The 26,431-nt window shown below is 59.6% G+C and overlaps 5 protein-coding genes across 5 annotated transcripts; 4 read left to right on the top strand and 1 right to left on the bottom strand.

The window, feature by feature from the left end:
- Nucleotides 1-1,124: 1,124 nt before the first annotated feature.
- CHLNCDRAFT_145304 (hypothetical protein) lies at nucleotides 1,125-1,729 on the top strand (the record flags this gene model as incomplete). The annotated part of the gene is made up of 2 exons (XM_005848013.1): nucleotides 1,125-1,303; nucleotides 1,612-1,729. The coding sequence occupies 2 exons, from the start codon at nucleotides 1,125-1,127 to the stop codon at nucleotides 1,727-1,729; spliced, it is 297 nt and encodes a 98-aa protein (XP_005848075.1).
- Nucleotides 1,730-3,912: 2,183 nt separating this feature from the next.
- On the top strand, nucleotides 3,913-5,041 carry CHLNCDRAFT_145302 (hypothetical protein; the record flags this gene model as incomplete). Its single annotated transcript, XM_005848012.1, has 4 exons — nucleotides 3,913-4,076; nucleotides 4,184-4,328; nucleotides 4,447-4,627; nucleotides 4,761-5,041. 4 exons carry the CDS (start codon nucleotides 3,913-3,915, stop codon nucleotides 5,039-5,041), a joined length of 771 nt encoding a protein of 256 aa, XP_005848074.1.
- A 3,445-nt stretch (nucleotides 5,042-8,486) lies between these two features.
- Nucleotides 8,487-11,698, top strand: CHLNCDRAFT_22917 (hypothetical protein; the record flags this gene model as incomplete). Its single annotated transcript, XM_005848011.1, has 4 exons — nucleotides 8,487-8,794; nucleotides 10,641-10,657; nucleotides 10,921-11,286; nucleotides 11,352-11,698. Coding segments are annotated over 4 exons (1,038 nt in total), but the record flags the coding sequence as incomplete, so codon positions are not given.
- Nucleotides 11,699-17,770: 6,072 nt separating this feature from the next.
- CHLNCDRAFT_145300 (hypothetical protein) lies at nucleotides 17,771-21,288 on the top strand (the record flags this gene model as incomplete). The annotated part of the gene is made up of 8 exons (XM_005848010.1): nucleotides 17,771-17,795; nucleotides 18,136-18,517; nucleotides 18,643-18,908; nucleotides 19,427-19,635; nucleotides 19,712-19,918; nucleotides 20,022-20,158; nucleotides 20,242-20,329; nucleotides 20,662-21,288. The coding sequence occupies 8 exons, from the start codon at nucleotides 17,771-17,773 to the stop codon at nucleotides 21,286-21,288; spliced, it is 1,941 nt and encodes a 646-aa protein (XP_005848072.1).
- Nucleotides 21,289-22,153: 865 nt separating this feature from the next.
- CHLNCDRAFT_22638 (hypothetical protein) lies at nucleotides 22,154-23,235 on the bottom strand (the record flags this gene model as incomplete). The annotated part of the gene is made up of 6 exons (XM_005847847.1): nucleotides 22,154-22,259; nucleotides 22,352-22,426; nucleotides 22,508-22,663; nucleotides 22,734-22,807; nucleotides 22,885-22,953; nucleotides 23,077-23,235. Coding segments are annotated over 6 exons (639 nt in total), but the record flags the coding sequence as incomplete, so codon positions are not given.
- Between the last annotated feature and the right edge of the window lie 3,196 nt (nucleotides 23,236-26,431).

Genomic DNA, 26,431 nt, shown 5'->3' with positions numbered 1-26,431 from the left:
ATGCAATGCCCCACCACGGACCAGCTGCAGTGCTGCCTGCACAGGAACCTCCAGACTTGCAAAACGGCCTGTGGGAGCGCAGCACTGCGCCACTCTCCGCTGTGCATTCCCTGCTGGCGGCCGCCCGTGGCCACGCGTGGCACCGCCCGTGTGGCGCCCCGGCGCCGTGCGGCTGTGAACGCGCTCAAGTTGCACGAGGCTCCTTCATTTCGGCCGGCGGTTCAGTCTCAGCGGGTGATAGCGCAGCAGTGGCAGCAGCAGCAGCAGCAGCAGCAGCAGCAGCAGCAGCAGCAGCAGCAGACGGCAGTCGCTGCCGCAGCAGCAGCGCTGCCGCAGCAAGGGCCCCAAATGGGGCTGCCAACCTGCCCCGCTCTCATGCCTGTGCCCCCCTGAATGTCGCTGGCCATGCCTCATGTCGCTGGCATGGGCGTCCCACCGCACATCCAGCTGGCCCAGATACAGTCGATGATGGGCACGCTACATGCCTTGAATGCTCCTATGCATGCGCCTGGCCTGCACCCGTCCGGCGTGCCATTGCCGCAAAACCGTCCAGCACCGAATGCACCACACCCTTGACCCCACTGCCTCAATGACCTCTCACCTTCCCACTGACTCTGTAAAGCAATAGAACGATATGTTGATGACGTTGATGAGGGCTGAAAATGGGCAACCACCTGCCAGCCCAAGCCTGCAGCCACCCTCAGCCACCCTGCCGCCGTTCCTGCCAAGTGCTGAGCACTAGAGGAAGTCCCCGCTGCGCTGCATACCGCGCTCCGCCCGTTCCCCACCACTATATAGCCTGTGTACTGAGCTGATAGAACGCGAGCCAGGGTGCGTGGGCCGCTACACAGGTCGGCTACAATGCAGTGCCGCACATGGCTCGCGCAAGTTAGCGGCTAAAGGGCGCAAAATGTGTACAAATGCATGCACGTAAGACCACAATGAACGCAGCGAAGCGGGGAGGGACATCCACCTCGGGCGCAAACCTGGGTGGTGCTGTGCTGGCCACCCCGCTTATCCCATGAAACTCCAGGAGCGCCACTGGCCGCCAGCCCCACCACTACCCTGCATCCCTTGCAATCTCTCAAGCATCAGCAGCGGGCACCGAGCGGCGGGGGAAGGCAATGTCGCTGCTGTTGCGCAGGCTGCCCCTGGCGGCTCGCCGTTGCTCCAAAACGCGCGGTAGTGGTGGCGGCGGCAGCTTCTTCGCTGAAGGAAAATCGGAGCCAGGGGGCAACCTGTTTGGGGAGACCCCGCCTCCACCCGGCCAGAGCAGGAAGTGGGAGAGCTGGGAGGGGCCCTGGTGAGTCCAGCGGGGTGCAAAGGGCGTGGGGCGTCCGCGTCCAGGCAAAGCCATGGCTGAACCACGGGGGCAGGCTGTTCTCAGTAGGGGCCGAGCAGCCATGCCTGATTGCCAGAGGGCCGCGATTGCTGCCGCCGACAGCAGCTAATCCTCGCGCCAAACCCGCCGCCGCAACAGCGGTGTGCGGGTGTTGCGGGGCCAGCGACTAGTGTTGGCCTTAGCCTTGCGATCTGGCGAGCCCCCCAACTCCTTCAGTTCACATGGCATCTCCCAGACGCTCAAGAGTCCTTCACCCCCTCCCGCCGCAGGTATGCCACATTCGGCGCAGCCACGGCTATTCTGGTCATCGGGCTGTCTGCACGGCCAAACTCCTCGCTGACCTCCTGGGCGGACAAGCAGGCGGCGGAGAAGCGGGCGGCGGCGTGATGCCGCCGTAGAACAGCTTGACGGACTTGCGTGCCTGGCAGAACGCGGCCGGCATGCGTGCCTGGCAGAACGCGGCCGGCATGCTGCGGCGCCCCCAATGCGGCCAGGGCGTCCGCCGACTTCTGCTGGCCGCCCCTGCGGGCCGGCCATGGCCCATGCTCCGCATGCCATGCGCTGTACCAATGCACTGCTCTTTGCTGCCTGCTGCTGCACTTTCCTGTTGGTTTTCTTCCCCGCTGTTTTGGTGTTCTGCTGTTCCCCCCTGTTTAACAATGTTCTGTTGCTGCTTCAAGCCGCTGCTGGATGCCAGCACCAGGGTGGGTAAAGTGCTGTCCATCTGCTTTAATACGTCCATATGTTTAATGTGCAGGCTGCATGCAGGGAGCTATCAGTGGCAGCATGCCGCCCGAGCTCATCGGCGCTTACCTGCGCATGCTGAGAAGCTGCATGGACGCAGTGCTCAATTTGTCCAAATTGCCCAATGCGTTGCCAACTGTCCCTCGCACATGCCTTACCTGCCAGAAAAACTGCGATAGCACAAAGACAGCCCCTCTGCAGACCAGGGCAGACGCAGTTGGGGCCTCGGTTCCCTCTACAGCGCTAAACAAGCTCTGCTAGGCGAGAGGCAGCAGCTTGGGAGGCTTGCAACCTTGGGGGTGCCCGCCACAGCGTTGCGCCTCCGGGCGGCCGCTGTTTCCGGGAGGCACGAGAGCAGGCCTCCCTCTGTCCAGCTGCATAATCCCACGTGAATTCTGACTCATTAATGGGTGCGCACCGGAATTTGATCTGTGTGGTCCACCGCCCGCCCGCCTGCGCTTGAGCCGCAGGAGCTGGAGGGCGAATGCAGACTGCCAGGCAATGCAACCCTGGCTCATGGGCGCTGTGGCCTCTCCTGGTGCTTCTAGCTACAGTTTGCCTCGCCTCCACCCCCCCCGCAGCTGCCGCCGGTGGGTACCAGGGCGGCGAACTTGGCCGGGCAGCTCATGTACGCTACCCCACCCCCCCTTGTGCAAAATGACCTGCCGCCCCTCTGGTGCAGCCAAGCAGCTGGTCCCAGATTTGATTATCTATCAGAGCGGTATGTCGGCAGCGGTCGGCGACTCGTCCTACAACGGCGGGCGTCTGGCCGACTCCACTACTGCAGTTGCTGGTGGCAGGGCTGCCGTGTTCTTTCCGAAGCCAGGCGCTGCCTGCCAATTTTACTTTAAGGCTGGCCCCGTGAATGCTAGTGGCGGGCAGTTTGCTGGCCTGGCTTTCAAGCTGGCTGCTGGGTCCGACTTCGTTCCTGCCGCGACTGTGCGTGTTGGCATCCAAGTTGCCACTGCCGCCGAGCCTGATGGCAGCGCAAAGGTGCCCCTGCCCTCCAATCAGAGCATTTTCTCTCTCGTCGTGCTGCCAAACCCACCTGTTGCATACAACTTTCTCGCCACCCATGCGTCTGTGCAGCGACAGACGGCACATGCCAATTCGCTTGTGCACCCCTGGCTGCCATGCTCTGCAGGCCGTGCCTCTCAGGCGCTACTTGAAGGACAATCGCGCAGGGCAGGCGTGGCAGTCGGTGTTCGTGCCGCTGGCTGACCTGGGCGCGGGGCCAGATCTGTCAAAGCTACTGTCGGTGTTTTGGCGCAACAACTGGGCCGGCACCCAACAGCCCGCCCTGCTCTTAGAGTCCATCACGCTGGCTGCACTGCCGCCATCTGCCTGTGTTGTACCACCGCCGTCCATATCACCACCACCAAGCCCTAGGCCGCTGCCCCCCCCACCAACCCCAAGGCCGCCATCCCCGAGGCCGCCGTCCCCGAGGCCGCCGTCCCCGAGGCCGCCGTCCCTGAGGCCGCCGTCCCCAAGGCCACCGCCACCAAAGCCTAGCCCGCCTTCATCTTCCCGTGCCCTATACACCTCTGGCAATGGTATCTTCTGGCCCAACGGCACCCGCTTCTCGGGACGGGGGACCAATCTGCATGACACACGCAGCTGTGGTGCCTGCCTGGGTAGCCAGAATGTGACGGAGGTCAAGCGCCGCATCGACTTTGCCGTCACCAACATGTGAGCCGAGCAAAGGGGGAGTGCGCAGCAACTGACCCCGCAGACCTTGTGCAGCAGCCAGCTTCTCCCTGCATGTTCATTGTGCGATGCCACTACGGTGCCATGCATGCAGGGGTGCAACTTTTTTTCGATTAGCCATGGAGGCATATGCTCCAGGGGAGGCTTTGAATCAATACTGCTGGCCGGATTGCGCCATCAATCAACGCTACCTGCAAGATATTGCCGAGTTGATTGCCTACATTGGCGCGAAGTTCAAGCATGTGCAAGTGCTGCTGAGCGCATGGAACAGCAAAACGGCCTGGTGAGCACCAGGTGGCCGGGGGATGCTGCGTTGTGCCAACAGCGTGGAAGGCAGCGTGCGCCTGCCCAACTTCCTCGCCCCCCACCAGCGTTTTGCCTGGCTTGCAGGGGCACCACCGCGCTCAACTGGCCCACTGCTGCTACAAACGCACTCTGGAAGCAGGTTGTGACGGCTGTGGGCCAGCACCCGCATGTCTGGTTTGGCGTCGCCAACGAGCCAGAATCCAACTACGATGGCGCCCAGGATGCACAGGTGGGCAGAATCCTTGTTTCTTTCTTTCTTTTTCCAGGGCATGGCACAGTGTGCACTCCGCTGTGTTGCCGCCGCACTAATGTCGCTGCTGGTATGGGGGATTGGTGCCTGCCTCCAGGTCTGGCACGCCATGAACTTCGCAGTGGCGGCCATCCGGGAGCAGGAGGCGGCGCTGGGCATGCCTGCACACATCGTGGCAGTGCAGGGCACGCGTGGCTGGGCTCGCTCATTGGCCTACTACATGACGCACCCCATCACCGCTGGCCAAGGCTTGAATGTGGTGTACGAAACGCACCCATGTGAGTGAACAGGGCTGCGACTGGGATGGGTCCATTCCGTGCTGCTCGTGTTGGCGGCACAATTTGGTGGCTTGCTGCCTATCAGCCCACCGTGCAATTCACCCGCCCCTTTGCGTGTGGCTTTATCCCGCAGACAATATTGCGGCCGACTTCCAGAGCCTGTTTATAAACCCCGCCGCCTCCTTGCCAGTCATCATTGGCGAGTTTGGGCCAGCCACAATCAGCGACATGACCATGGCGCATGCGGAGACGTTAATGCAGCAGTGCAACGCCCTGGGGCTGCCGTGGCTGGCGTGGACGCTGCACATGCGGTGCCCGCCCAGCTTGTTACAAGACCTGAGCAACAATGGGTGCGGCATTTCAATGCCGCTCCAACTGAGTGATTGGGGCAAGCTGGTGAAGCAGTACCTATAGGTCTCTTTTGTTTTGCGCTTTGCGATGCTCCTTTGTGCCGAGCCTCTGGCAAGACCTGCTGCAACGCGTGCGGCGGCCGTCAAATGGGGGTACTGCAAGTACTTGGCCAGTGCCGCGGCTGCTCAAGGGTCTCTGTGGGCCACACTTCCCTCCACAATGCTTGTGCCAGCATGTTGGGCTGCCCTGCTGGTGTCCAGGCCGGTGTCTGGCCTGTGGCAGGCATATTGCCTGCGAAGGCCGCTGACAGGTGCAGGTCAAACTGTGCTCCATGCTGCTGCCAGTGCCCTGCCAATGGATGGGACCTGAGAACAGCAATGAGCCAGCAGCAGCACTCCAGCCTGTTTTTACACTGCTCTCTCCCCCCGGGGGCCCAGACACCCTGGCAGTCCTCTGAGCAATGCTGCAGCTTGCTATATATGCGGTTAAATCATGCTGCTTGGGCCAACCATGCTGCTGGTCTGTGCCACGTGTCGCCCACCCATCCCTGGCAGCAACCAGCTCCCGCGATTCTTATCTCCTGACGGTCCTCCCGTCTACAAGTCATAACCGCTGCAGAACGGCCAAACATTAAAGCTTTGAACTACGCTTGTTTGTCGCACGCGCAAGCAGTTCTGTGTTGGAGCCCCTCAACGTGTCCAAACAACGGTCTCTACTTCCAGCAGGGCAGCACATCGGCCTTGTGGTGTAGCCGGAGCAGGTGCCGGTAGACGGCGGGCGCAGGCAGGTGGCGGCAGCAGCAGGGTGCCCGCAGATGCAGTTGTCCGTTGGGGCCAACATACCAGCAGCAGCAGCGTTAGAATGCGTTGGGCGACCGTGCTGATGATGCTGGCCTCCATCGTGGCGGGCGCCCGGCTTGGATCCGGCGATGACGCTGTGCAGGCAGCCGGCATCCTGTACAGCTCGGTGAGCGCTGCTGGGCATGCACGTCTAGCAGCAGCCACGCGACAGACAGCACATGTCCTGCCACTCGGACGGCTCCCGTCCAACATCTTTTGGCAGAACGCCAAGAAAGCTGGCATCGGAAGCAAAGGTAACCTGCCTGAGTGGCTCACTTGTGCACTTGAGTGAGCACTGGAACTGATGGTATGCTGCTGCTGTGACAGGAAGCTTGTGGAATTGGAGCAAGCTGCCATGCGGGGCAGCAGATCGGACATGGTGGGAAGTTGCAGGCTTCGTAAGGAAGGCTACCGGACAACGATTACCGCCGGTATGCTGTCAATGCTGGGCTTCTTTGTCAATTCTCGCAGGTGTCTTTGTCCCAATCCCACGCTGCCGTTTGTGTCTATATGCAGAATGTCGTGCTGCCGTCGATGTGGTTTCACTGGAAACTTCGGTACGACATTTCCTTTGGCTCTGACCACGAGGTACGTTAACTTGTTGCATCTCGACTGCATCCATCCCTCGCTGCGCTGACGCAGCCACGTGCGTGCCTGGGCGCTGAAACATATTTTGATCGAGGTGCAGGAAGCGGAGGTATATGATGCCTACGCACGCAGTGCTTTGGAGGAGTGGCCTTATGAGTCGAATGGCGTGCAAATGCTGACCAAGCACGCCTTCTGGGCCTACTACTCGGGATTCAGGAATTGTTCGTGTCAGTGTGGATGGCAGTGACGCGGCTTTCGGTTGGCGCGCCCCACTTCCATTTTCGTGGCCGCCCATGCACTGTGTAATCGCCCACAGCCGAGCGCTCCTGCTGCTGTTGCTGTCAGCCGGCCCAGTGCTTCTGCTTGCAACTGCAGTGGCTGCTGTTCCATCAACAGTGCGCATAGATGTCGACTGCGGATCAAACAGATCTGTTTGAACCGCAGTCGACTAACACACAGGTGCGCAGCCACGCGGCCATGCCCTGGCTGCACTGAGGAAACACGGTAGAAGCAGAGGGCAGAGGACAACTTGCAGCAAATTGGGTGTCAGCGCGAAGCTGTACTGCCCGCGCCCTGGCGCAACTTGCAGAGGCCGACTCAGCTCAGGCACCTCTCTGCAACTTGCAGCTAGTGTCTTGAGCCTGCGACTTGGCACAGACCAGCGGGGAGCTGGAACGGCCCGCGGCCGCACGGCTTGCTGCAGAAGAGCAGGCCCTTTGCAGGTGGCGAGAGCCTTCCTGCGGAGTCCAGCCCGCCCACCATCTGAAACTGCAGCTTGCTGACATGGTGCCGCCGCCGCCGCCGCTTCTTGCCTAGCTTCCGTCGGCAGACCAGCTGAGCACATGCCGGCTTCTGCTCGTGGCCCTGGGACGCCATACAGACTAGCCATGCTGGTGTTGCTGGTGGCATTGCTGCCCCTCGCTGCAGCTGGCATCAGCTATAGCTCGGTGAGTGGCACTGGTGTTGCGACCGCGGTCATGTGCACATGCTGGGATATCCAGGAGCAAGCAGAAGCTGACTGCTGGAAGCAGACTGCAGACTGCTGGAAGCAGGAGCACTTGCTGGCGCAGCAGCATAAGCAGGCGCTAGTCAGCAGCATCCACGCAGGCTGAGGCGTGGGGCGGCCTGTTTCCTTCACTCTTGCTGGACTTGGCTGTCCCCTCCTCTTCTGCCTGCAGTACTGGAACTTGTGGGGCAAGTGGAAGAGCGTCTGCAACAAGAAGTACTCGACACCTGCCCAGGTATGGGGACAGCACCTGCTAATTGCACTCGGTTGCGCAACAGCCAGGCAGGGGCCCGGAGCACAGCGTGACAGCTTCTCATCATACTGCAGGACACAAACAAGTTTTACATCTTCAGGAACAACTGCAAGAAGGCAGGTCTCCCGCCCTCAGGTACCTATTGCCCTGTGTTTCATTTCGCTGATTCGTTGCTCGGTGGTTTTGTGGTCAAAAATGCTCGTGGCGTGAATGCTGCAGGCACCTTGAGCAACTGGAGCAAGCTGCCGTGCTGGGGCGCAGACCAGACGTACTACCAGGCGGCAAGACAGATTGGAGACTTGTATTCGATCAACATGGTGTGTGTGCGCAGATGTTTTCTTGCGAGGACTGGCGGCGGCATTTTGAGTTCATGCTCATGCCTGTGTGTGATGTTGCTTCTGTCTGCAGGAGCCAACCGCGGAAGAGTTGGAGGGCTTCTGGTGGCTTTTCAAACTGCAGAAGAACCTCAAGTATCGCACACGCGCCCAGGTGGGTGGCCAACTCTGTTGTGTCTGCCCTCTAAAACTGGTCAACAGCTCTTTTGCGTCCACTGCTTGGAAGCCATCCCTGCTCGCAAACCAACCTCATGTGTGGTGGCTTGTGCATTCGTTTCAATCAGGACAACAAGGCATTCTTGGAGTTCCGCAAAAATATTTTCAAGTTCTTGCCCAACATTCCAATCAAGGACCCTGAGCAAAACATTGGCGGGCCAGGTGCAGCACGAATCCTGCATGCGACACCCGCTGTTGACACCTGATCTTCTGATGCGCGACTCTTTCACCCGTTGCCGCCTGCCACTCGCCCACTGCAGTCTTCCTTACGCTGCGGCTTGTGGGTGGCAAGACTCCCAGCCTGGGTCGCCTCGAAATCCGCCGGCGAAACGGCCGGTGGGGGACCATTTGCAGGCGTGGCTTTGGGGCGGTGGATGCCTCGGTAGCCTGCCGTCAGCTGGGTGAAGGCATGAACGGCACGGTGCTTAGAAGTGGGGCGTTTGGGCCCGGGAGCGGCGCCATATGGCTCAGCCAGGTGGCCTGCACCGGCAATGAGACCCGGCTGGAGGACTGTAGGAGCAGGGGATGGGGGCACGCGCCAAAGTGCAGCCACGCCATGGATGTAGCCATCAGGTGCAGGTCCTAAAGGTAAAGGTAAAGGTAAAGGTGGGGAAGAGCCTCCACAAGCTTCACTTCCCGGTTTTAACGTCTAGCTTTAGACCATTATTTGATCTGCCCGACGCGCCAAGTGCAGTACCCCCCACTAGTAGTGAATGGGTCCCGGGGAGGCCTGTGCCGAAGCCTTGGCGATTCTATTAGGCGTTCCCGAAGGAATTGGCTTGGATTGGCGCTGAGCCGGTCAGCTATGCCGCGTTTGTCCTCACAAAGTTTCGACATGGGAGGAATCGAACCTGTGCCCTCTCGGAGGGTTTAGACACTAGCTCCAGCGCCTTCAAAGAAGGCCTTTCTTAGCCGCGGCCTTATTTTTTTTTTTTTTTTTTTTGCTCCATGTTGCCGATGTCCGCGCGCGCGCGTATGTGTGTGTGTGTGTGTGTGTTTGATGAGGCGTGCGTGTACATCCTTCGTCCTTCTCCGTGAGTCCTGGAGAGCGTTTCCCCAGCCTTGCCCCTTCTCTCTCTGCCTTCCATTTCATCAGTCCCATGGACTGCTTTGTCCGGCACAAACATGCCAGCCCCTGCAATGATTCAAAACATTTACTCATGAGATTCCCACAGCTGTCACAATTCAATAATGACCCATGCATAGCGCTGCGCCCGGCGACGGCGCCAGCGGCGCTTGCGTACCAAACAGTACCGCCCAGCTTCGCCTCAGAAACCGACGTTGTGCGCACGCTCTTTTCACTCTACTCGTCTGGGCGGTCACTGCTGAGAGGTGCTCCGGGCCAGCGCCAAAGCCGCCAGTGCCAAGCCGCGGGCCGCGGGGCTCACCGCCAACGGCAGAGCGGAACACAGAACTTGCGAGTCCCTGTCGTAGCCGCAGGCGTGACGTGCCTGTGGGATCACGGCGGGAGCCTGGCCTGGGTTCCACCGGGGTGCCGCCGGTGTGCCGCCGCCACCGAGCCTTCAGACCGAACACCTACTGCTCACCATGCCATCTCATAGCACTGGGATGCCGTGGATTGCCATGGTGGTATTGCTGGTGGCATTGCTGCCCCTCGCTGCAGCTGGCATCAGCTATAGCTCGGTGAGCGGCAGTGGCATGGTGTGCAGGCTACAACATCTGCATGTGCAGCAGGGAGCAGAAGCACCCCCCTATGCCTGCTGCAGTACTGGAACTTGTGGGGCAAGTGGAAGAGCGCCTGCAACAAGAAGTACTCAACACCTGCCCAGGTATGGGAACAGCACCTGCTAATTGCACTCGGATGCGCAACAGCCAGGGCGGGGGCCCGGAGCACAACGTAACACCTTCTCATCATACTACAGGACACAAACAAGGTTTACATCTTCAGAAACAACTGCAAGAAGGCAGGTCTCCCGCCCTCAGGTACCTATTGCCCTGTGCTTCACTCGTTGAATTGCTGCTGGAAGTTTGTTCGCTCACACATGCTCGTGGCGTTCCAGAGTAGCGGAAGGGAGAATCGGGCTGGAGGGCTGGCTGACGAAGCGCTGGTGCTGCTATTTGGGACTTAAGGAGTTGGAATCCAGCAGTGCGGAACCCCAAAAAGCCTGAAAACGCCCACCCCGATTCTCTCTGACATCACTCTGCCACATGCAGGCACCTTGAGCGCCTGGAGCAAGCTGCCGTGCTGGGGTGCAGACCAGACGTACTACCAAGCCGCAAAAGTTATTGGAGAAAAGACGCAGAGCGGAATCGTGGCCCCCACGGTGCGTGTGGGCGCTTTAATGACTTTGATTTTGCACACAATTCTCACACGTCTACTACTGCTATGCACCCCTGTGATGCAGCTGGCTGAGTATAAGGGTTTTTTCTTTCTCCACAACTTAGAGAAGAATATTACGTATAGCAGCACCAAGCAGGTTGGTGGCAGGACGCTTGCCAGGCCTCTGCAAATGTTGCTGCCTGCTGCTGCTGTCTTTCTCATTCCGGCTCTGCAATGCTGCTGCAGGAGGAAGCAGCACTTCTTGATTTCATTGCAAATATTCGAGTATATCTTCCGCCTGGCGTGTGGTTCCAAGAGCCTGGTATGTGCAAGGCCACCATTTTTCCTGTTGTCAATGCCTTATCAGTGTGCATCCTTCCACCCTCACGCACACACTCACGCCTCTTGTCTCATTTTACCGCAGCCATTACGGTGCGCCTGCTGAATGGCAGCGATACTTCGTCCGGAAGATTGGAAGTGTGGCATAACGGCACGTGGGGAACTGTCTGCAAGACAGGATTCAACGCCACCGATGCTTCGGTCGCATGCGGGCAAATGCGGCTTGGCAAGAATGGCGTGGTTGCCGCCTCCAGGAGCGGCCCGGCGTTTGGGCCAGGAAAAGGCACGATATGGCTGTCGCAGGTCAACTGCAACGGCCGCGAGACACGGATTGAAGAGTGCTGGAACAGGGGGTGGGGCACCGCTCCCAACTGCACCCACGCCATGGATGTGGCCGTCGCTTGCGCACCTGGTAATGCACGCCATTCGCCCATGTTCTACGTCGCACAGTGTGCGCTGGCCATCCTCCCCCACCCCACCCACCACCCAATCCACCCCTTAACGCCCGCCCTGCAGATGTTACAGCGCGCCTGGTGAATGGCAGCAGCGCTTCATCCGGAAGATTAGAAGTGTGGCGTGGTGGCATTTGGGGAACTGTCTGCAGCACAGAATTCAACGCCACTGATGCTTCGGTCGCGTGCCGGCAGATGGGGTTTGCTAGGAATGGGACGATCGTCGCCTCCAGGAGCGGCCCGGCGTTTGGGCCAGGAAAAGGCACGATATGGCTGTCGCAGGTCAACTGCACTGGCCGGGAGACGCGGATTGAAGAGTGCTGGAACAGGGGGTGGGGCACCGCGCCCAACTGCACCCACGCCATGGATGTGGCCATCCGTTGTGCGCTCATCACGACTGGCCGGTTGTGAGTTTTGACTTGTTTGTTTGCTTCACTCTTTCTTGTTCTCCCAACTGCCCTCGCTATCCTTCACCGGATTGACCAGATTACCTGGACCTGCTCCTCCCATTCTGTATTTCATTTTCCAGGGCTGCCCCCCTAACTCTTAAGATCAGCTGACCTGCCGCCGCTGCATTGCTGCCTTTCCTTTCTCGATGCTTCTTCCCCAAAGAATGGGCCAGTCGGTCCACATTTTGCACGGATTGTCCAACATCTCCAGGGAAGGAACATGCAGGTCGAGTGGCATTTGACGTGTGTGATTCAGGTCCTCTGGATCGGGCCTTGCCCGCACACCCTCAAGCCCCGGGCATTGTGCAACGAAGGAGGAGGTTTTCAACCGTTGGAAAGGCGGAGAAAAGAAAGAGAGACAGGTTGGCAGCTGCCCAATCACTTCCGCGCCCTCTGAGAAGGAGAGAGCCTGCGCTCCCTTCACCCTCCCTGCTCATGCGTGGACATCGTGACTGCCATTTCTACTCGAGACATGACGCTCTGGACTGAAGCCCGCGTGCTCTTGGTTGTCGCTTCCCTAGGCCTCGTTAACTGTCAACAGAGCGAGTTGCCCGGCGATGCAAACAACTACCGTGAGCGGCAGCCGGGGCGGGCGCCTGTCCGCTACCGCCACGCCGCCCCCGTCCCCGCTGTCACAGTGCCGCTGTCCACCTCCTCTAAACGTGTCCACCTCCTCTAAACGTGGTGTCCAGCAAGGAGCTGTTGTACACCTGACCCCAGACCACCTGTACCAACCGCACACGCCTGACCTCACCATGCAGAGCAAGAGCTGCTAGCACAGCGTGATGCCATCACCAACTGGGACGACTTCTATGCCGCCAACAACTTCACGGGCTGGCAGGACGACCTCAGCGCTCCCTTTGCTCCTCAAGTGTGCCAGTGGAGTGGCGTGACCTGCGACTCCTTTGATGGATCGATAGAATCACTGTGAGTTCCACAGACGTGCCCGCAATCTGCGCTGGAGGGGCACGGTGGCAGCGGCAGTTGGCCAGGGGCCGTGTTTCGGAGGCTTAGCTTTGATTCGTGAACTGCGCTTGCGTGCAGAGACCTGCGGTGCACCAAAAATGGCACCGATGATGGCAACTACTGTACTGTCCAAGCTGAGGGCACCTTGGCGCCTGAGCTAGCAGGCATACCGTAAGCGGCACCTGCGCCTGCACATTTGGGACGCAGCACTGCGAGAGACATGCTTTGGTGCAGTGCTGTGGGTTCTGCCCAAGTGTTGAGCTGCTGCTCTGTTCACAATCACTACAGGACCCTTCGTAACGTGTTCCTGAACGGCCATCTGTTTTCTGGTGAACTGGCTGCCTGAGTCAGGCTTGGGAGAATGTTTGCTAGTGTTGCCTGTTGCTGGATGGCAAGACGTCTTGCTAATTGCGTGACCTTTGCTCTGCAGGCCCGTTGCCTGAAGCATGGGGCGAGCGTGGAAAGCTCAGCAAGCTTTCAACTCTGTAAGCAAGTGCTGGCGCGTCTCCCCATCTGCACCCTGCTCTGGAGCTGCCCGTTTCACAGCAGCGCATTGTACGTCCAACATGTGCGGTGCTCAATGCAGGCTTCTGAGCAACAACATGCTGAATGGAACCTTGCCAGCATCCTGGGGCAGTGAAGGTTCCCTCAGCGACCTGCAAAACTTGTGAGCTGCCTGGGGAGCTGCCTGGTGCATGAAAGGGAGGGACGGATGCACCTGGCTGGAGGTGATCACGTATCTGACCATCTATTGTTTGTGTTGCTGCTGTATACAGGAAACTGAGCTTCAACCAGCTCTCAGGTACGCAATGATTCAAGACTTTTGCTCGATATGGCTTGTGCAGCTGGGTGTATTCAGCACATCTGACAGGTTGCGACCCTGCTCAACCTCTGTTGCTTGCGGCTGTTGGCAGGCAATCTACCGGCCTCATGGGGCGACGCTGGCGCGCTGCCTTCGGTGTCGCAGCTGTATCTGGACTATAACATGCTGTCGGGCAACTTACCAGCCACCTGGGGCAGCGAGGGCGCCTTCCCCAAGCTCAAAGCACTGTAAGCTGGGGGGTATGGGTGCATACACAGCGCTGTGGGCTGCCCAACCAAGCCAACATTCCTGTGCAGCGTCAAACTCCAGCCGTGGTTTTGCCATTGCAGGTACATGGGCACAAATGCTATTTCAGGTGAATGGCCCTCTTGCCAAGCAATATGTCATGTGCAAATACTTGCCACTGCGGCGTCGATTCCTGCTTTACTGCAATTGGCCGCCCCACGCTGCTGCAGGCATCCTGCCACCATCTTGGGGGAGCCCTTCAGCATTTCCGGCCCTAACTGACCTGTGCGTTCACAGTACCTAGCTCTACTTCCCGTTTTGTACGTATGCTCTCTTCTGACGTTATTGTCGGTCTTCCTGGGTGCAGGAACCTGATGTCCAACTCCTTGGCTGGTGGGTGGTTTGGTCGCAGCGAGTTGTACTTCATTAGCAGCATGCGTCACACCCCTGTTTTTGATGCCATTCCATCTGGTGGACATTGAAGCGGTGTCGTATCTAGCCGTGCAGGGACTTTGCCGCCCGACTGGGGCAGTAAGGAGGGTTATCAAAAACTTTTTATCCTGTGAGCATGGAGTGGTCTGCATGCATATATTTCCCTGTGTGTTGGTTGTTTCTCACCTGCTTGCTTCCCTGCTTACTGTAGGGACCTGGCTCTGAACCAACTCACTGGTGAGTGCCCAACTGCCAACTCATGCGCTGGCTGCTGCTGGTGGCAGACAAGTACTTTTCAATCAGTGTGGCTCTGGTTGCTGCAGCCGATTACAGCATGCCGTTTTTGTGCAGGCACCTTGCCAGCTGTGTGGGGCGAGCCTGGCGCTTTTCCCGAACTGAGCAGCCTGTAAGTTGGCGGCCTTTGGACCCATATTCCCCAGCTGAGCTCCTTCTCACGTTTCCAATTGTCCCAGAAATCTCACCGCACCCCCCAACTCGCTATCCTGCCATGCAGATCGTTGAGTAACAACCTGCTGAGTGGTAGGCATGCTTGTTTGGCTATATTTTGTTTGCCAGTATCCTCGTGGAGCCAAGTATTGCCTGGTGAATTGTGTTGCAGGCAGCATCCCGGCAACCTGGGGCAATGAGACGGCTTTCCCCAAACTTAATGCTTCGTGAGTCCAGCATGATGGCATAGCCTTAATAGTGCGCCCAAACTCGTTCGCCCCATTGTTTCCATTCCCCAATAATTCCCTTCTCGGTGCAGGGGGCTTGGCAACAATCCAAAGCTGTGCGGCTCTGTGCCCTCCAACTTGTATTCGGCCGTGAGTTGTGCAGCTGGTGTGCAGTTGTGACTTCCAACAGCGGGGTGACCTTTAGCCTGTATTACAGCCATACATATCTGCATAGACAGTGATTCTGGTTCCCCGCGGCTGATGTTGCAGGTGTGCGCACCATTGCCATTTGGCACCGACTGCGTTGGGACAGACCTTCCCGCATGCACTGCCTCCTTCCCCTCGGCCACAATGGCAGATGGTGGGTCTCTGCTTCAAGGGACTCTAGCATGCTTCCCGCACTGCAAACTATTGGGAGATGATAGAGGTTTTGTGTCATGTGCAGTGTCTGCACTGTTGGCCCAGAAGAACGCAATCAAGAACTGGGAGCAGGTCACAGCCAGCCTTGATTTGGTTGGTTGGGTCGAATCTGTTCCAGTTTGTGAATGGAGCGGTGTTGGCTGCACAGACAATGGCAGCATCATCACTGTGTGAGCCATGCACATGGTGCAACTCCCTGTCGGCGTTGCGCTTGGTTGCTGGGTTAAACCGGACCCCGCCATTGACCCACGATTATGCTGAACCACATGGTGAATGCAGTGATTTGACTTGCCCTACTGAAGAGGACGTGCAGCTGGGTGCAGCTCCTCCTTGTGGGGCACGGGCTCAGGGCACCCTGGCACCAGAGCTGGCAAGCATCAAGTGAGATACAACTGCTCCGCTGTTGCTGGCAAGCATTGCATGTGCGCCTGCGCCTGGCCTCAGTACTCAAGCCTGTGAGTTGAAATCGTGCGCGGCTCGTGCGCTGCAGGACTCTACAAACATTGAATCTAAACAACTTGGGCCTCTCAGGTGCGCAACGTGCACTTCCACCACTGGTGGAAGTTCGCTCGTGCATTGCGATGTTGCTGACCCTTAAGCTAATGCTGCAGGGGCACTGCCAGCCGCATGGGCAAAGGCGGGCACATTTGAGAACCTGAACTCTCTGTGAGTGAGCTGCGGCAAGCTGGAATGCGTACCTGCCTGTGTCCTGGGCCTATGTGCGGCAGCTGACATTGAAACTGCCTGTCCCACGCAGTTACCTGGACGGGAACAATCTGACAGGTGAGCATCCTGCTGGAACTGGGCAGTGTTTGTTGTTAGGTCTCGTCACCAATTATTTTGCGGAGTACTGCCTGCTCTTGATACAGGGACCTTGCCTGATGCCTGGTCCAACAAAGGGGCGTTCCCTCGACTGCAAGCCATGTACGCGCAGGATTTACTTGCTTGAGCCTTGCGGCGAGCATGTGTGCTTTACTAGATTGAGCTTCTTTCTAGGTTCCATGCTGCCCAACTGCTGCTGCTGCTACCTACGCCTGACATGTGCACCTGTGATGCCGCAGGTCGCTGGCCAACAACTTCTTCAATGGTGAGGCTCAGGCGTTTTATGCTCATAGCCACACTTTGCTCCACTTGCATTTGCATCCACCAAATATACCTGGGACTGTTTGCCTGCCATTTTGATACAGGCACGTTGCCCACAAGCTGGGGCGTCTCGCCAGCCCTCCCTGTGGCAAACTACATGTAAGGCTGCTGTGCTACTGCTGCCGACCCTTGTCATGGCTGTGGGTGGGCCTGCCAAGATAAACGCAACAGGCAGCGTTACCGATGCACATGCCCTAGTTTTGCGCCGGTCCCATGCTGTACAGCTACCTTGTTGGCAACAAGCTCACTGGGCCACTTCCTGCTACTTGGGGCAATCCTGGCGCCCTCCCGTTCCTGAAATACATGTGAGCACGTTTCAGCCTTGCATTTCGCTGTGTTTCTTGGCCTGCGAACACGGCGGCATGCTAAGCATCGCCGCATTGCTTCTAAGTCTAAGTATGTTCTCATGTCTGGCTTGCTGCTGCAGGGATCTTAGCAACAACACTTTCAACGGTATGTAGCATTGGAGCTGCGCGTATCATCATCTGGGGAGGTATCCTGTGCGGTTCATTTGCTGTAAAGCGTTGTGTTTGTTTGCAGGCCCGCTGCCCGAGGCGTGGGGCCAGAACGGCTCCTTTTCTCAAATGACTGAGATGTGAGCTACACCAAAGAATAAGCATTTTGTTCATGCACCCTTCTAGCTGTTTTATGGGCAGCATGCTGGCTGGCTGGCTGGGCCCTTAGCTGCCGTTACAAGCTGTGCATGCTCGCTTGCTGAGCCCATGCATTGGTTGTGTGTTTCCTTGCTTTTGCAGGCATATTGCCAACAGCAAACTCGCTGGTAGGTAACCAGCAGGATTGGGGTCCCAAAACTGGTGTGTGCATGGGTTAGCTGGTAGCAGATCGAGGGGTGGGTTGTTTGATATCTGCTGCTGCTAAGACTGACCTGCTCCTGCTGGCCTGTGCAGGTCCGCTGCCAGATGCCTGGGGCACGCCGGGTGCCTTCCCCAAGCTTATCTATTTGTGAGTGTTGTATGCAACCGATGCAGCTTTTACGTTGCCCTTCTCACTCTGGTTCCGCTGATGTGTGATGTGTGCAGGAGCCTAGAAGATAACAGCCTCACTGGCGAGTCCTTGCCGCAGCCTAGCTCGCATGCCGATCGCTGTTTCGTCTGCCATTCCTGCCCGTGTGCTCCACACCTGTGTTCTCTTTCTACTGCAGGCAGCATTCCTCTTGCCTGGAATACTACTGCGTCCCTTCCATCGCTTCAAGACCTGTGAGTCTGCCGGGCCTGCTGCCTGCTTCAGAACAGCAAATCAAACACTGCTGTGTTCTAGGACATTGCATTTTTTTGCTCCTTGCAGAATCGTCACTGGCAACACTGACCTATGTGGCAGTGTACCCTACACGATGCTGGAGCCGGTGAGGCAACTGGGTTGGAGCACGTCTGAGTTGCCCACCTCTCAATAATCAATCCTGCGTGTTATGGCCTGGCCGCTTGCTTGCAGGTGTGTAAGCCCGAGTTGTCGCAGTGTGTGAACAATGAACAGATTCCGTGTGCCACGCCGCCATCACCCCCTCCCTCTCCCACCGACTCCTCATCTTCCTCTACACCCATCGGTGCCATTGTGGGCGGTGTTGTGGGCGGCTTCGGTGAGACCTGAGTGGCTGCGATCCGGTTTGGCTGAGCAACGACATGTCCGCTATTCCGCAATATCTACATAGATTCAATTGGGTTGATTTGCTCAGCTCCACTCGACTCTCTGTTTCTGCAGCCCTGGCAGCCATCCTGGCATTCCTGGCCTTCCGCCCACGCAAGGGCTGGCTGAGGCAGCGGGCGACTGTGGGCAGCAGCGACAACCTCGACTCGGGGGGCAGCAAGCTGCCACCACACACCAACATTGTGGTTGAAGGCGGCGATGATGACGACCACGACCTTGACAGCAAGGGAATGCCGCTGGTGCCGCCAGTGGACCCCACTGCCTTCTCCGCGCTGCCTGTCGGGTCACGGGATGAGCGGGCAGAGAGCAATCTGCCGTTCAGCTATGTCACCACGGCTGGGTATGCCAAGCCGATGTTTATCCCAGACGCCAGCTCTGGCGCGCCATCCACTGGCCGCACCCCATCTGGGGTGTTGCCCAGCAACCTGTCTGACAGGTACTGCACTGCCCTGGGTGCCCGGCTGTTTGGCTGCCCCAGCCTGCAGAATTCAGGCACTCCTCATTCCTGTTGAGTGTGGTGAAGGCCAAAAAGTCCCCTTCCATGTGCCGCTGCTCATGCAGCCTCCACTCGCTGGAGACCGACCCCATGCTCACCTTCATCTCGTCCCGGCTGTCCACCATCCGACGCAACGCTGGGGGCCTGTCCCCCACCTCATCCAGCGGCCTTACCAGCATGTCTGGGCCACTGCCTGCTGAGGTGCAGCAGTGGGAGGTTCAGTGGGAGAACATTGTGTTGGAGCGCCCCATTGGCAGGGGCTCCTTCGGCAAGGTGTACCTGGCCAACTGGAATGCGACGCCCGTGGCTGTCAAAATTCTGATCAACGCAGGTGCGTGGCTGGAAGCTGGTTCCAAGCAGCATTCACTTTGTATGCGTATTTAATGACGTGGCCCTGCCATTTGTAGATGGCGTCGAGCAGACGCCCGACCTGGAGCTGCCGGACGAGGTGATGAAGTCGCTGCAGGAAGAAGCTGTGGTAATGTCGAGGATGCGCCATCCTCATCTCGTTTCGTTCATGGTGAGACCCTGAGCATCCGCTGGGCTAGAGCAGCAACAGTCTCCGGCTTTCCTGCCAGTTGCTCTGGGCAGGATCATAACACGGTGTAATCCTCCCTACATAGACCTTTACTGCATAGCAGCAGCTAGCTTTTCACAAGGTGCATGTAATGTGCTACTGCTGTGCAGGGTCTGTGCACCCTGCCCCCTTGCATCCTCACAGGCAAGTGTCGAAAGCTTGGCTGCCGCCTGCCATTCTGCCGCCTGCCACAGCATGTGTTGGCCAGGCCTGCTGGGTTCCTGGGATGCAATTCTCACTTCTGTCCCGCCTGGTCGCCTCCCTGCCTGCAGAGTACTGCAGCCGCGGCTCCCTGTACGATGTGCTGCGACAGGCCTCATGGCGCCCAGAATGCGCAGCAGAGCTGACATGGCAGCTGCGGCTCAGCATGGCATTTGATGCGGCGCGTGGCCTGTTGTACCTTCACCTGCGTACGCCACCCATCATTCACCGGGATGTCAAGAGCCCCAACATGCTGGTGGATCGCAACTGGAACGTCAAGGTACGGTTTTCTTTCATCGATGGATGCAATGTAGCATGGTCGAGCAACGGTGCGGTTGTCACCCTCCCTGCTCCAGGTGTGCGACTTTAACCTCTCCGAAATACTCCGGCACCAGCCTGCCGTGGTGCCCATGGGCGGCGATGCCACCAACCCCACCTGGCTGGCGCCAGAGGTCCTCAGCGGCGAGCGGGCCACGGCGGCATCCGATGTCTACTCATTTGGGCTTGTTCTGTGGGAGCTGCTTGTTTGGAAGCTGCCATGGGCACGCCAGCCGCCTTACCAGGTGACGTGGTTCTTGGTATAGAGGGCAGGTTGTTGGGGACATGTTCTGCGGACAGACGTGGCACAGTTGCCCTGGTGAACCAACACCGCCCTCCTGCTTGCAGGTGCGGCGCGCGGTGCTGGATGGGAATCGGCCAGAGATCCCGCCACGCGATTCGCTGCCAGGCCCCGACAACGACAAGTTTATGCAGCTGGATGCCTACTGCCAGCTGTTGAGGTGCGCGGAGCTGGTGTGGCGCAAGTGGGCAGCGTTTGCTTGCGTGCACGTGTTTGAACTGTTGCCCAATCTGCTCATTGGCAGAGCCGCTGTTGCCTGGCTTGCAGAGACTGTTGGGCGCACAACCCCGCAGACCGCCCCGCTTTTGCCGACATTGTCCCCCGCATCAGCGCCATGATGGACCTGGCCTCTCCAGTCGCCAGCATCGAGCGCTGAGCTGCCAAGGTGCTCACTTCCCCTCCTACTGTTACTTTTCATTTACTGGCTTGGTGCTGTTCAGTGCAAATGGACCAAGGACATTGATGTAAACCACACGGTATCGAACGAACAGAATGATGAACCGCTGGCAGGCCCAGTAGCTACAAGTTAGGGGCGTGAAGAGGATACTCCGCAGGCGGGTAGGTGGGGCGCTGATGACTGCTTCCTCCGACTCCATTGCTGCCTTGCAACCCTCCCTCAGCAGATTTGGCCCTGCTGCATGTGTTTGCTGCTTGCTCTGTTGCTTGCCCCTGCGCGCCTGCATCCAGGGACCTATTCCTTTCCAGACAGAGGGCCTGGAGCGGCTGCTGACCGCCGGCGGCGGCCTCATCGCAGCGCTGGCGGAGGCGGAGGGCCACGCCTCGGGGCGGGCCGCCACCGCGCTGGAGCAGCGCAGCGGCCTGATGGGTCCAGCCGCCCAAGCCGCTCAGCTTTCTGTGCTCGCGTGCCTTGAAAAAATGGTGCCATGCACCACCGGCCTGGCCGCCGCGCTGCCGGAGCAGGGCGTGGCGGAGATTGTGGCGGTGGGCCCCAAGGGCCGCTTTGTGCGGTGCCAGGAGGTGCGTACCCGCAAGCACACGGCGCCCGGCGCCACCAAGCCTGCGGCCCATACCGGCGCCGGGTTGTTCGCCGTGTGTGACGCGCTGCTGGCCGCGCAGTTCCCGCACGGCCGCGGTGGCCTGCAGCAGGAGCTGTGCGTGGCCCTGGGCATGGTGCAGGGCACTCAGCCGCCGCTGCTGGTGCTCCTGGCGCAGCCGGTGGCAGGGGCGGCTGGGGCGGGGGCGGGGGCGGAGGCGGCGCGGGAGGCGGCGCAGGCGGCGGCGCGGGAGGCGGCAGGCGCGGCGCTGGCAAAGGTGCCGGCGGCGGTGGGGGGCCTGGAGCTGTACAAGCTGTGAGCACATCATTACCCCCTCCCCAGCAGTGTAGTTCCATGCTTGCACCCCATCTTGCCCTACATCCTTCCAAGTGGCAGCATCCTGGGAGTCTGCTGCCTTCAGATAAGGCCTTGCTATCAGTGTGTTTCCAAGGCCACAAACCTTTCGGTACAAAAGTTCCATCTTGCCACAAACCCTTCCAGCCTCAGTACCAGTTTGCCGTACAAAGTTCCCATGCTTGCCATTCTCTTATTGCGGCACTAAATTGCCAGTCTCGAGGCACTTTGCAGGCAAGCTCTTGCAAAACTCCATTCGGCCCATCCATTCTTGAACCCATCTTGCTGTACATCGTTCCAGCATCTTGAGTCTTCAAAATTTGTCTCTCCGTCAGTTTCCCGTAAGGAAGCCTTCCGTACAAAGTTCCATCTTGCCACAGGCCCCTTCCAGACTCAGTACCAGTTTGCCATACAATTTTCCTTGCCAGCCTCGCACTTTTGCAAAGTTTCATGCCAGGGCAACTCACACGGCTCCCTCTGTGCCCCCTCCCAATACCCACGCCGTACGCTGGCCACTCACTCCCCCTTGCATCCTGTTCATTCTTGCATCTATGGGCCAGCACAAATTACAACATTCCATGCATGCAAAAGACAATCCACCAGCCCATGTAACTTGTATAGCGGCACAAGCAGGCGCCCGCCAGCGGGCTTCTGCATAGTCATCGTCAGGCGTTCAACTCTTTTCAGCATGGGCCGGCAGCAAACAGTTACAACATTGCAAGCATTTCCAAGGAGAATCACCAGCTGGTGAAGCATGCGCAGCAAGCAGGAGGTGGCCGCCAGAGCGCGGGATGGCGCCGCTGGCGCCGCCGCCGCGCCAAATGAGCGCCTCACACCGCCCGGCCGCTCTCGACGCTCTGCTTGATCTTTGTGATCGCCTTGCTCGGGGAGAGGCCCTTCGGACATACCACGCTGCAATTGCCAATGGTGTGGCACCTGCGAGAACAGCGGGGCGGGGGAGATGGGCACAGGCGCCGCCGAGCGAGTGCCGGGCGGCGCCCTCACAACACCCTCGCAACTCCACCCACCGGTACAACTTCCACTGGTCGTTCACGTTGCGCAGGCGCTCCTCGGTGAAGTCATCGCGGCTGTCGATGATCCACCTGCAGCCATGCGCCGGCGCCCGCCCGGTGGGTGCGGCCGCCCCGGAGCTGAAAGGCGCGGGCAGCGGCCCGACGTCCCACCTGTAGGCCGCCAGCAGCACCGCGGGCCCCAGGTACTTGTCCGAGTTCCACCAGTAGGAGGGGCAGGAGGTGGAGCAGCAGGCGCACAGGATGCACTCGTACAGGCCGTCCAGCTTGGCGCGGTCCTCCTTGGTCTGCAAAAACTCCTTGCCGTCGCTGCGAAACAGAAAACCATGGCACGTCAGTTGGGAATAGGAAACCCCATGGCACGCCACCCCCGGCTCACGGCTTGGGCTTCGTGGTCTGCAGGTAGGGCTGGATGTGCTTGTACTGCGCGTAGAAGTTGGCCATGTCCACCACCTGGCAAGGGGGAAAGGGCAGCAGGATGTCAGGCAAGGCCGCTGCCGCTGCCGTTGAGCCAGCCGCCACCCACTCACCAGATCCTTCACCACAAACATGTGCGGCAGCGGCGCGATGCGTGACACCTTGCTGGCATCGCGGTCCACCTGCAGCACGCGGGGCAGGACGGGGTGATGGCAATGGTACGGGAGACGCATTCGGCGCGAGCCTGCTGGTCCTCGCACACTGCATCGCTGGCCCACAAACCCGCCACCAGCCCAGGCGTGCACCTTGGTGAGGCAGGCTAGGCCGTTGGTGCCGTCCATGTTCATGGCGCAGGAGCCGCAGATGCCCTCGCGGCACGACCGCCGCAGGCTCAGCGTCTGGTCCTGCTCATCCTTGATCTTCAGCAGCACGTCCAGCATCATGGGGCCGCACCTGCAGCGATCGAATGCCGGGTGGTTGGGGGCGGCAGGCGGCACGCAACTACGGCATCGCCGACACCGTGGGCTACGTTACGTATCGCAGTGCTGTGCATGCCGCGATGATGTTGCGTCCCCCTCAATGCAGGCGCCACTCACGCGTTGATGTCCACCTTGTAGGAATCGTACTTGGGCGCCTGTCCATCATCTGGGTTCCTGCAGCAGCAGCACGCAAAGCAGGCAGTAAACGCCCGCCCACCCACCATCCCGCTTGTCATCCCGCCCGCCCAGACCCCACACCCACGGGCGGATCGCTAGGCCTCCTCAGCTCGCTGCTGATCGTTCCGGGGAGCCGGCCCAGCGCACCAACGGTACACCAGGAACTCCTTCTCCACCACAGCCTTGCCGCCGGCCGCCGCGCCAGGAGCTGCCTGGGTGGCGCTACCCCGCGCCAGCTGCTGCACCTCTGGCGTCAGCAGCTGGCTGCTGCGCTGCAGACCCCGTCGCAGGGCCTGCATACTGGCGGGTTTGGGCGCCCTGCTCGGCACTGCCGACAACCCTTGACACAGGGCCTCCGGTGCAGGCTAGGGCATCAACCACGTAAACCCGAGTTACGACAGGCGGTCATGGGGCCGCTATGTGCATTGCGCTGGTGGCTTCTGCTGAGCTGGCCTCCCGCCCCGCACCCGCATCCCCATATTCAGCAAGAAACACACTTCTACCAGACAGGCCTGTCCATGCATTATACGCTGCAAGCCTTCGTCGTTTGCGGCACCACGACACGCCTCCACCTGCGCAAACTCTGTCGACATGCTCTGCAGTGCACGGCCCAGCGCGCTGCCCAAACTGCAGCAGGCAACCAGCCCGCATTGGGCCGTGCTTCAGCCCTCTTCCCATGCTGGCCCCCCGCGCCGGCTCGCCGCCGCCGCCGCCCCTCGACGCACCGGTCGCCGCCGGCTCGGGGCACGCGCTCGTGCCCAAGCAGAATATCAGGCAAGGCCTTTTTGTTTTCTGTGTGAGCACTTCGACATGTGCATGCTTGACGGATTGGTGCGTTCGTCTGCCCCGCAGGACCTGCTGAGCACGCTGCAAACGCTGGGCGACGATGAGCTGGCAGAGTGGGCGGCGCAGCACCGCCAGCGCCTCACCCTCCCCTTTCTGGGCTGGCTCAGCGATGAGGAGCTGGCTGCCTCCTCCGCCGACCCCGACCAGCAGCAGCGACTTTGGGAGCTGGGCAGCAAGCTGATGGCACTGCGCGAGGGGCTCTCGCCGGTGGGCAACGAGGTGCTGCAGGCAGAGCTGCGCGCCGCCGCACTTCGGTGCAGCTGCAGCGGATCAATGGACGACGGCGATGATGACAGCGGCGACGAGGAGGAGGGGAATGCAGGCAGCACTGCCGGCGCAGGCGAGGATGCGCAGCGGCAGCAGCAGCAGGCGGCACTGGCAAGCCCCGCGTTCAGCTCTGCGGTGCAGCAGATTGCCGCATTGGGGCTCAGCCCCGAGGGGATGGTGCTGTTCCAGCAGCAGGCCGCGGCGCTAGCGGCGGTGGTAGGCGTCTCGCGGGCGCGTTCCCTGACCGAGGTCGTTGGTCGGGCCAAGGTGCAGTCCCAGCGACAGCTGCACAGCATGGCCGAAGCTGATGCTGCGGTGAGCCGTGTTGGCCTTGTTGGCCAGCCTGCTCCAACACGTGGCCTGTCGCTGTGAGGCAGCCAGAGCGTTGCATGAACGACGGCAAAACCTCCCCACCTGCTCAACCCCTCCCTTCACTCTTCTTCTTGCTGCGGACTTCTGGCCAGCACTGCAAGCCGGCTCGTGGCCTGGTTGCCAGCGACTGTGTCGCTGCTGAGGCAGACCTTGACCCGCTGATTCCTGCTTGCAGGTACGGATTCTGGATGTGCTGCTGAGCGTGCCGGAGCGAGTGGAGCGTGCAGCCTTGCTGCCAGATGCCTTCACGCCTTCTGCCAGCCGTGCAGGTGAGCGGAAAGCCAGAGGAGGGCACGTGGCAGGAAGTGGGCACGCTTGCTCGGGGGTCTGCATTCTGCCACGAAGCTGCATGCTGCTGCCATCCTTGGGAGCTGATGCTGGCCCTCTCCATGCATTGATCTGCCCAACTCCTCTCACAGATGTGGATGATGATGCAGCCTACTTTTCGCCGGATGAGGATCAGGTGTACACCACCCCGCTGCGCCTCCTGCACGCCATCGACCTCTACCTGGCGCGCCTGCGCGGCAGCAGCACTCCAGCAGGGCAGCATGTTCCAGCACTAGTCAGTGGCGGGCTGGGCCTCTCGCTTGCACAGCTAAAGGTGCGCTCGTCATGCGCATGCGCACTGGCAATGAGTTGAGGGGCGCTCCACCCACCCATCGAACCATATATTGCAGCCCCTCACTGTCTGCTGCTCTGCAGGCTGTGCTGCTTGAGCTACGGGAGGACGTTGAGGCATATGCACTGGGCGGCGAAGGCGACTCTTGCTGATGCAGTGCGTCGCTGCTGGATTTCTCACAGATGGACAAAAATAGCAGTTTGTGCAAGGATAGCAGTTGCAATGCGCAAACATATCAATTCGGGTCAAACAACACTGCTGTGATGAGACAGGTGATTAGAGAGCTTATGGAGCGGGGCAGCTGGGGATGTGACAGATTCACAGAAATAGATTAGGCAGGGAGGGGAGGGGCGGGAGGCACGTGAACCCTCAGCACGCCAACCAGAATAGCAGACAAGATGATTTCTGCCTTGACAAGTACAGATGCAAGGGAAAGGTGCTCAGGTTTAAATGCCACAGCCACATACAGCAGAAGCAGAATGGAAAAGGTAAGCAAAAGTACGATTGGCAACAGCAACAGCACAATTGCAGTGGCCAGGAGCAGGAACAGCTGTGCTAGAAGCACGCCTGCTACGAGTGCACACATGGACACTTGTTGCAGCCAGGTTGACTCGGGGGCATAACGCACGCGCAATGCCTGCTGGTGGCCAAGGGACATAAACACAATTGAATTGATGATGTTGACGCAACGAGGCATATAATTTCGCCGCTCGCTCCACACACACACGCCGCTTGGTTGCCCTAAGATCACGGCGATGACGGTAAGCATCGACACAGTGCACGCATCCCATCGTAGGCGGCGCAGGCGCTCGGGGTGGGCGGCATTCAGCAGCCTGACGCCGACACTCGTCACCCGCGTGTGTGCCATGCTGCAGGAACGATGGGAGGCACATTAGCAAG

The sequence above is a fragment of the Chlorella variabilis genome (genome assembly GCF_000147415.1).
Source record: "Chlorella variabilis unplaced genomic scaffold CHLNCscaffold_9, whole genome shotgun sequence".
Lineage (NCBI taxonomy): Eukaryota > Viridiplantae > Chlorophyta > Trebouxiophyceae > Chlorellales > Chlorellaceae > Chlorella > Chlorella variabilis.
The sequence above is the reverse complement of the archived record's forward strand: the minus strand, read 5'-3'. Positions and strand labels throughout refer to the sequence as shown.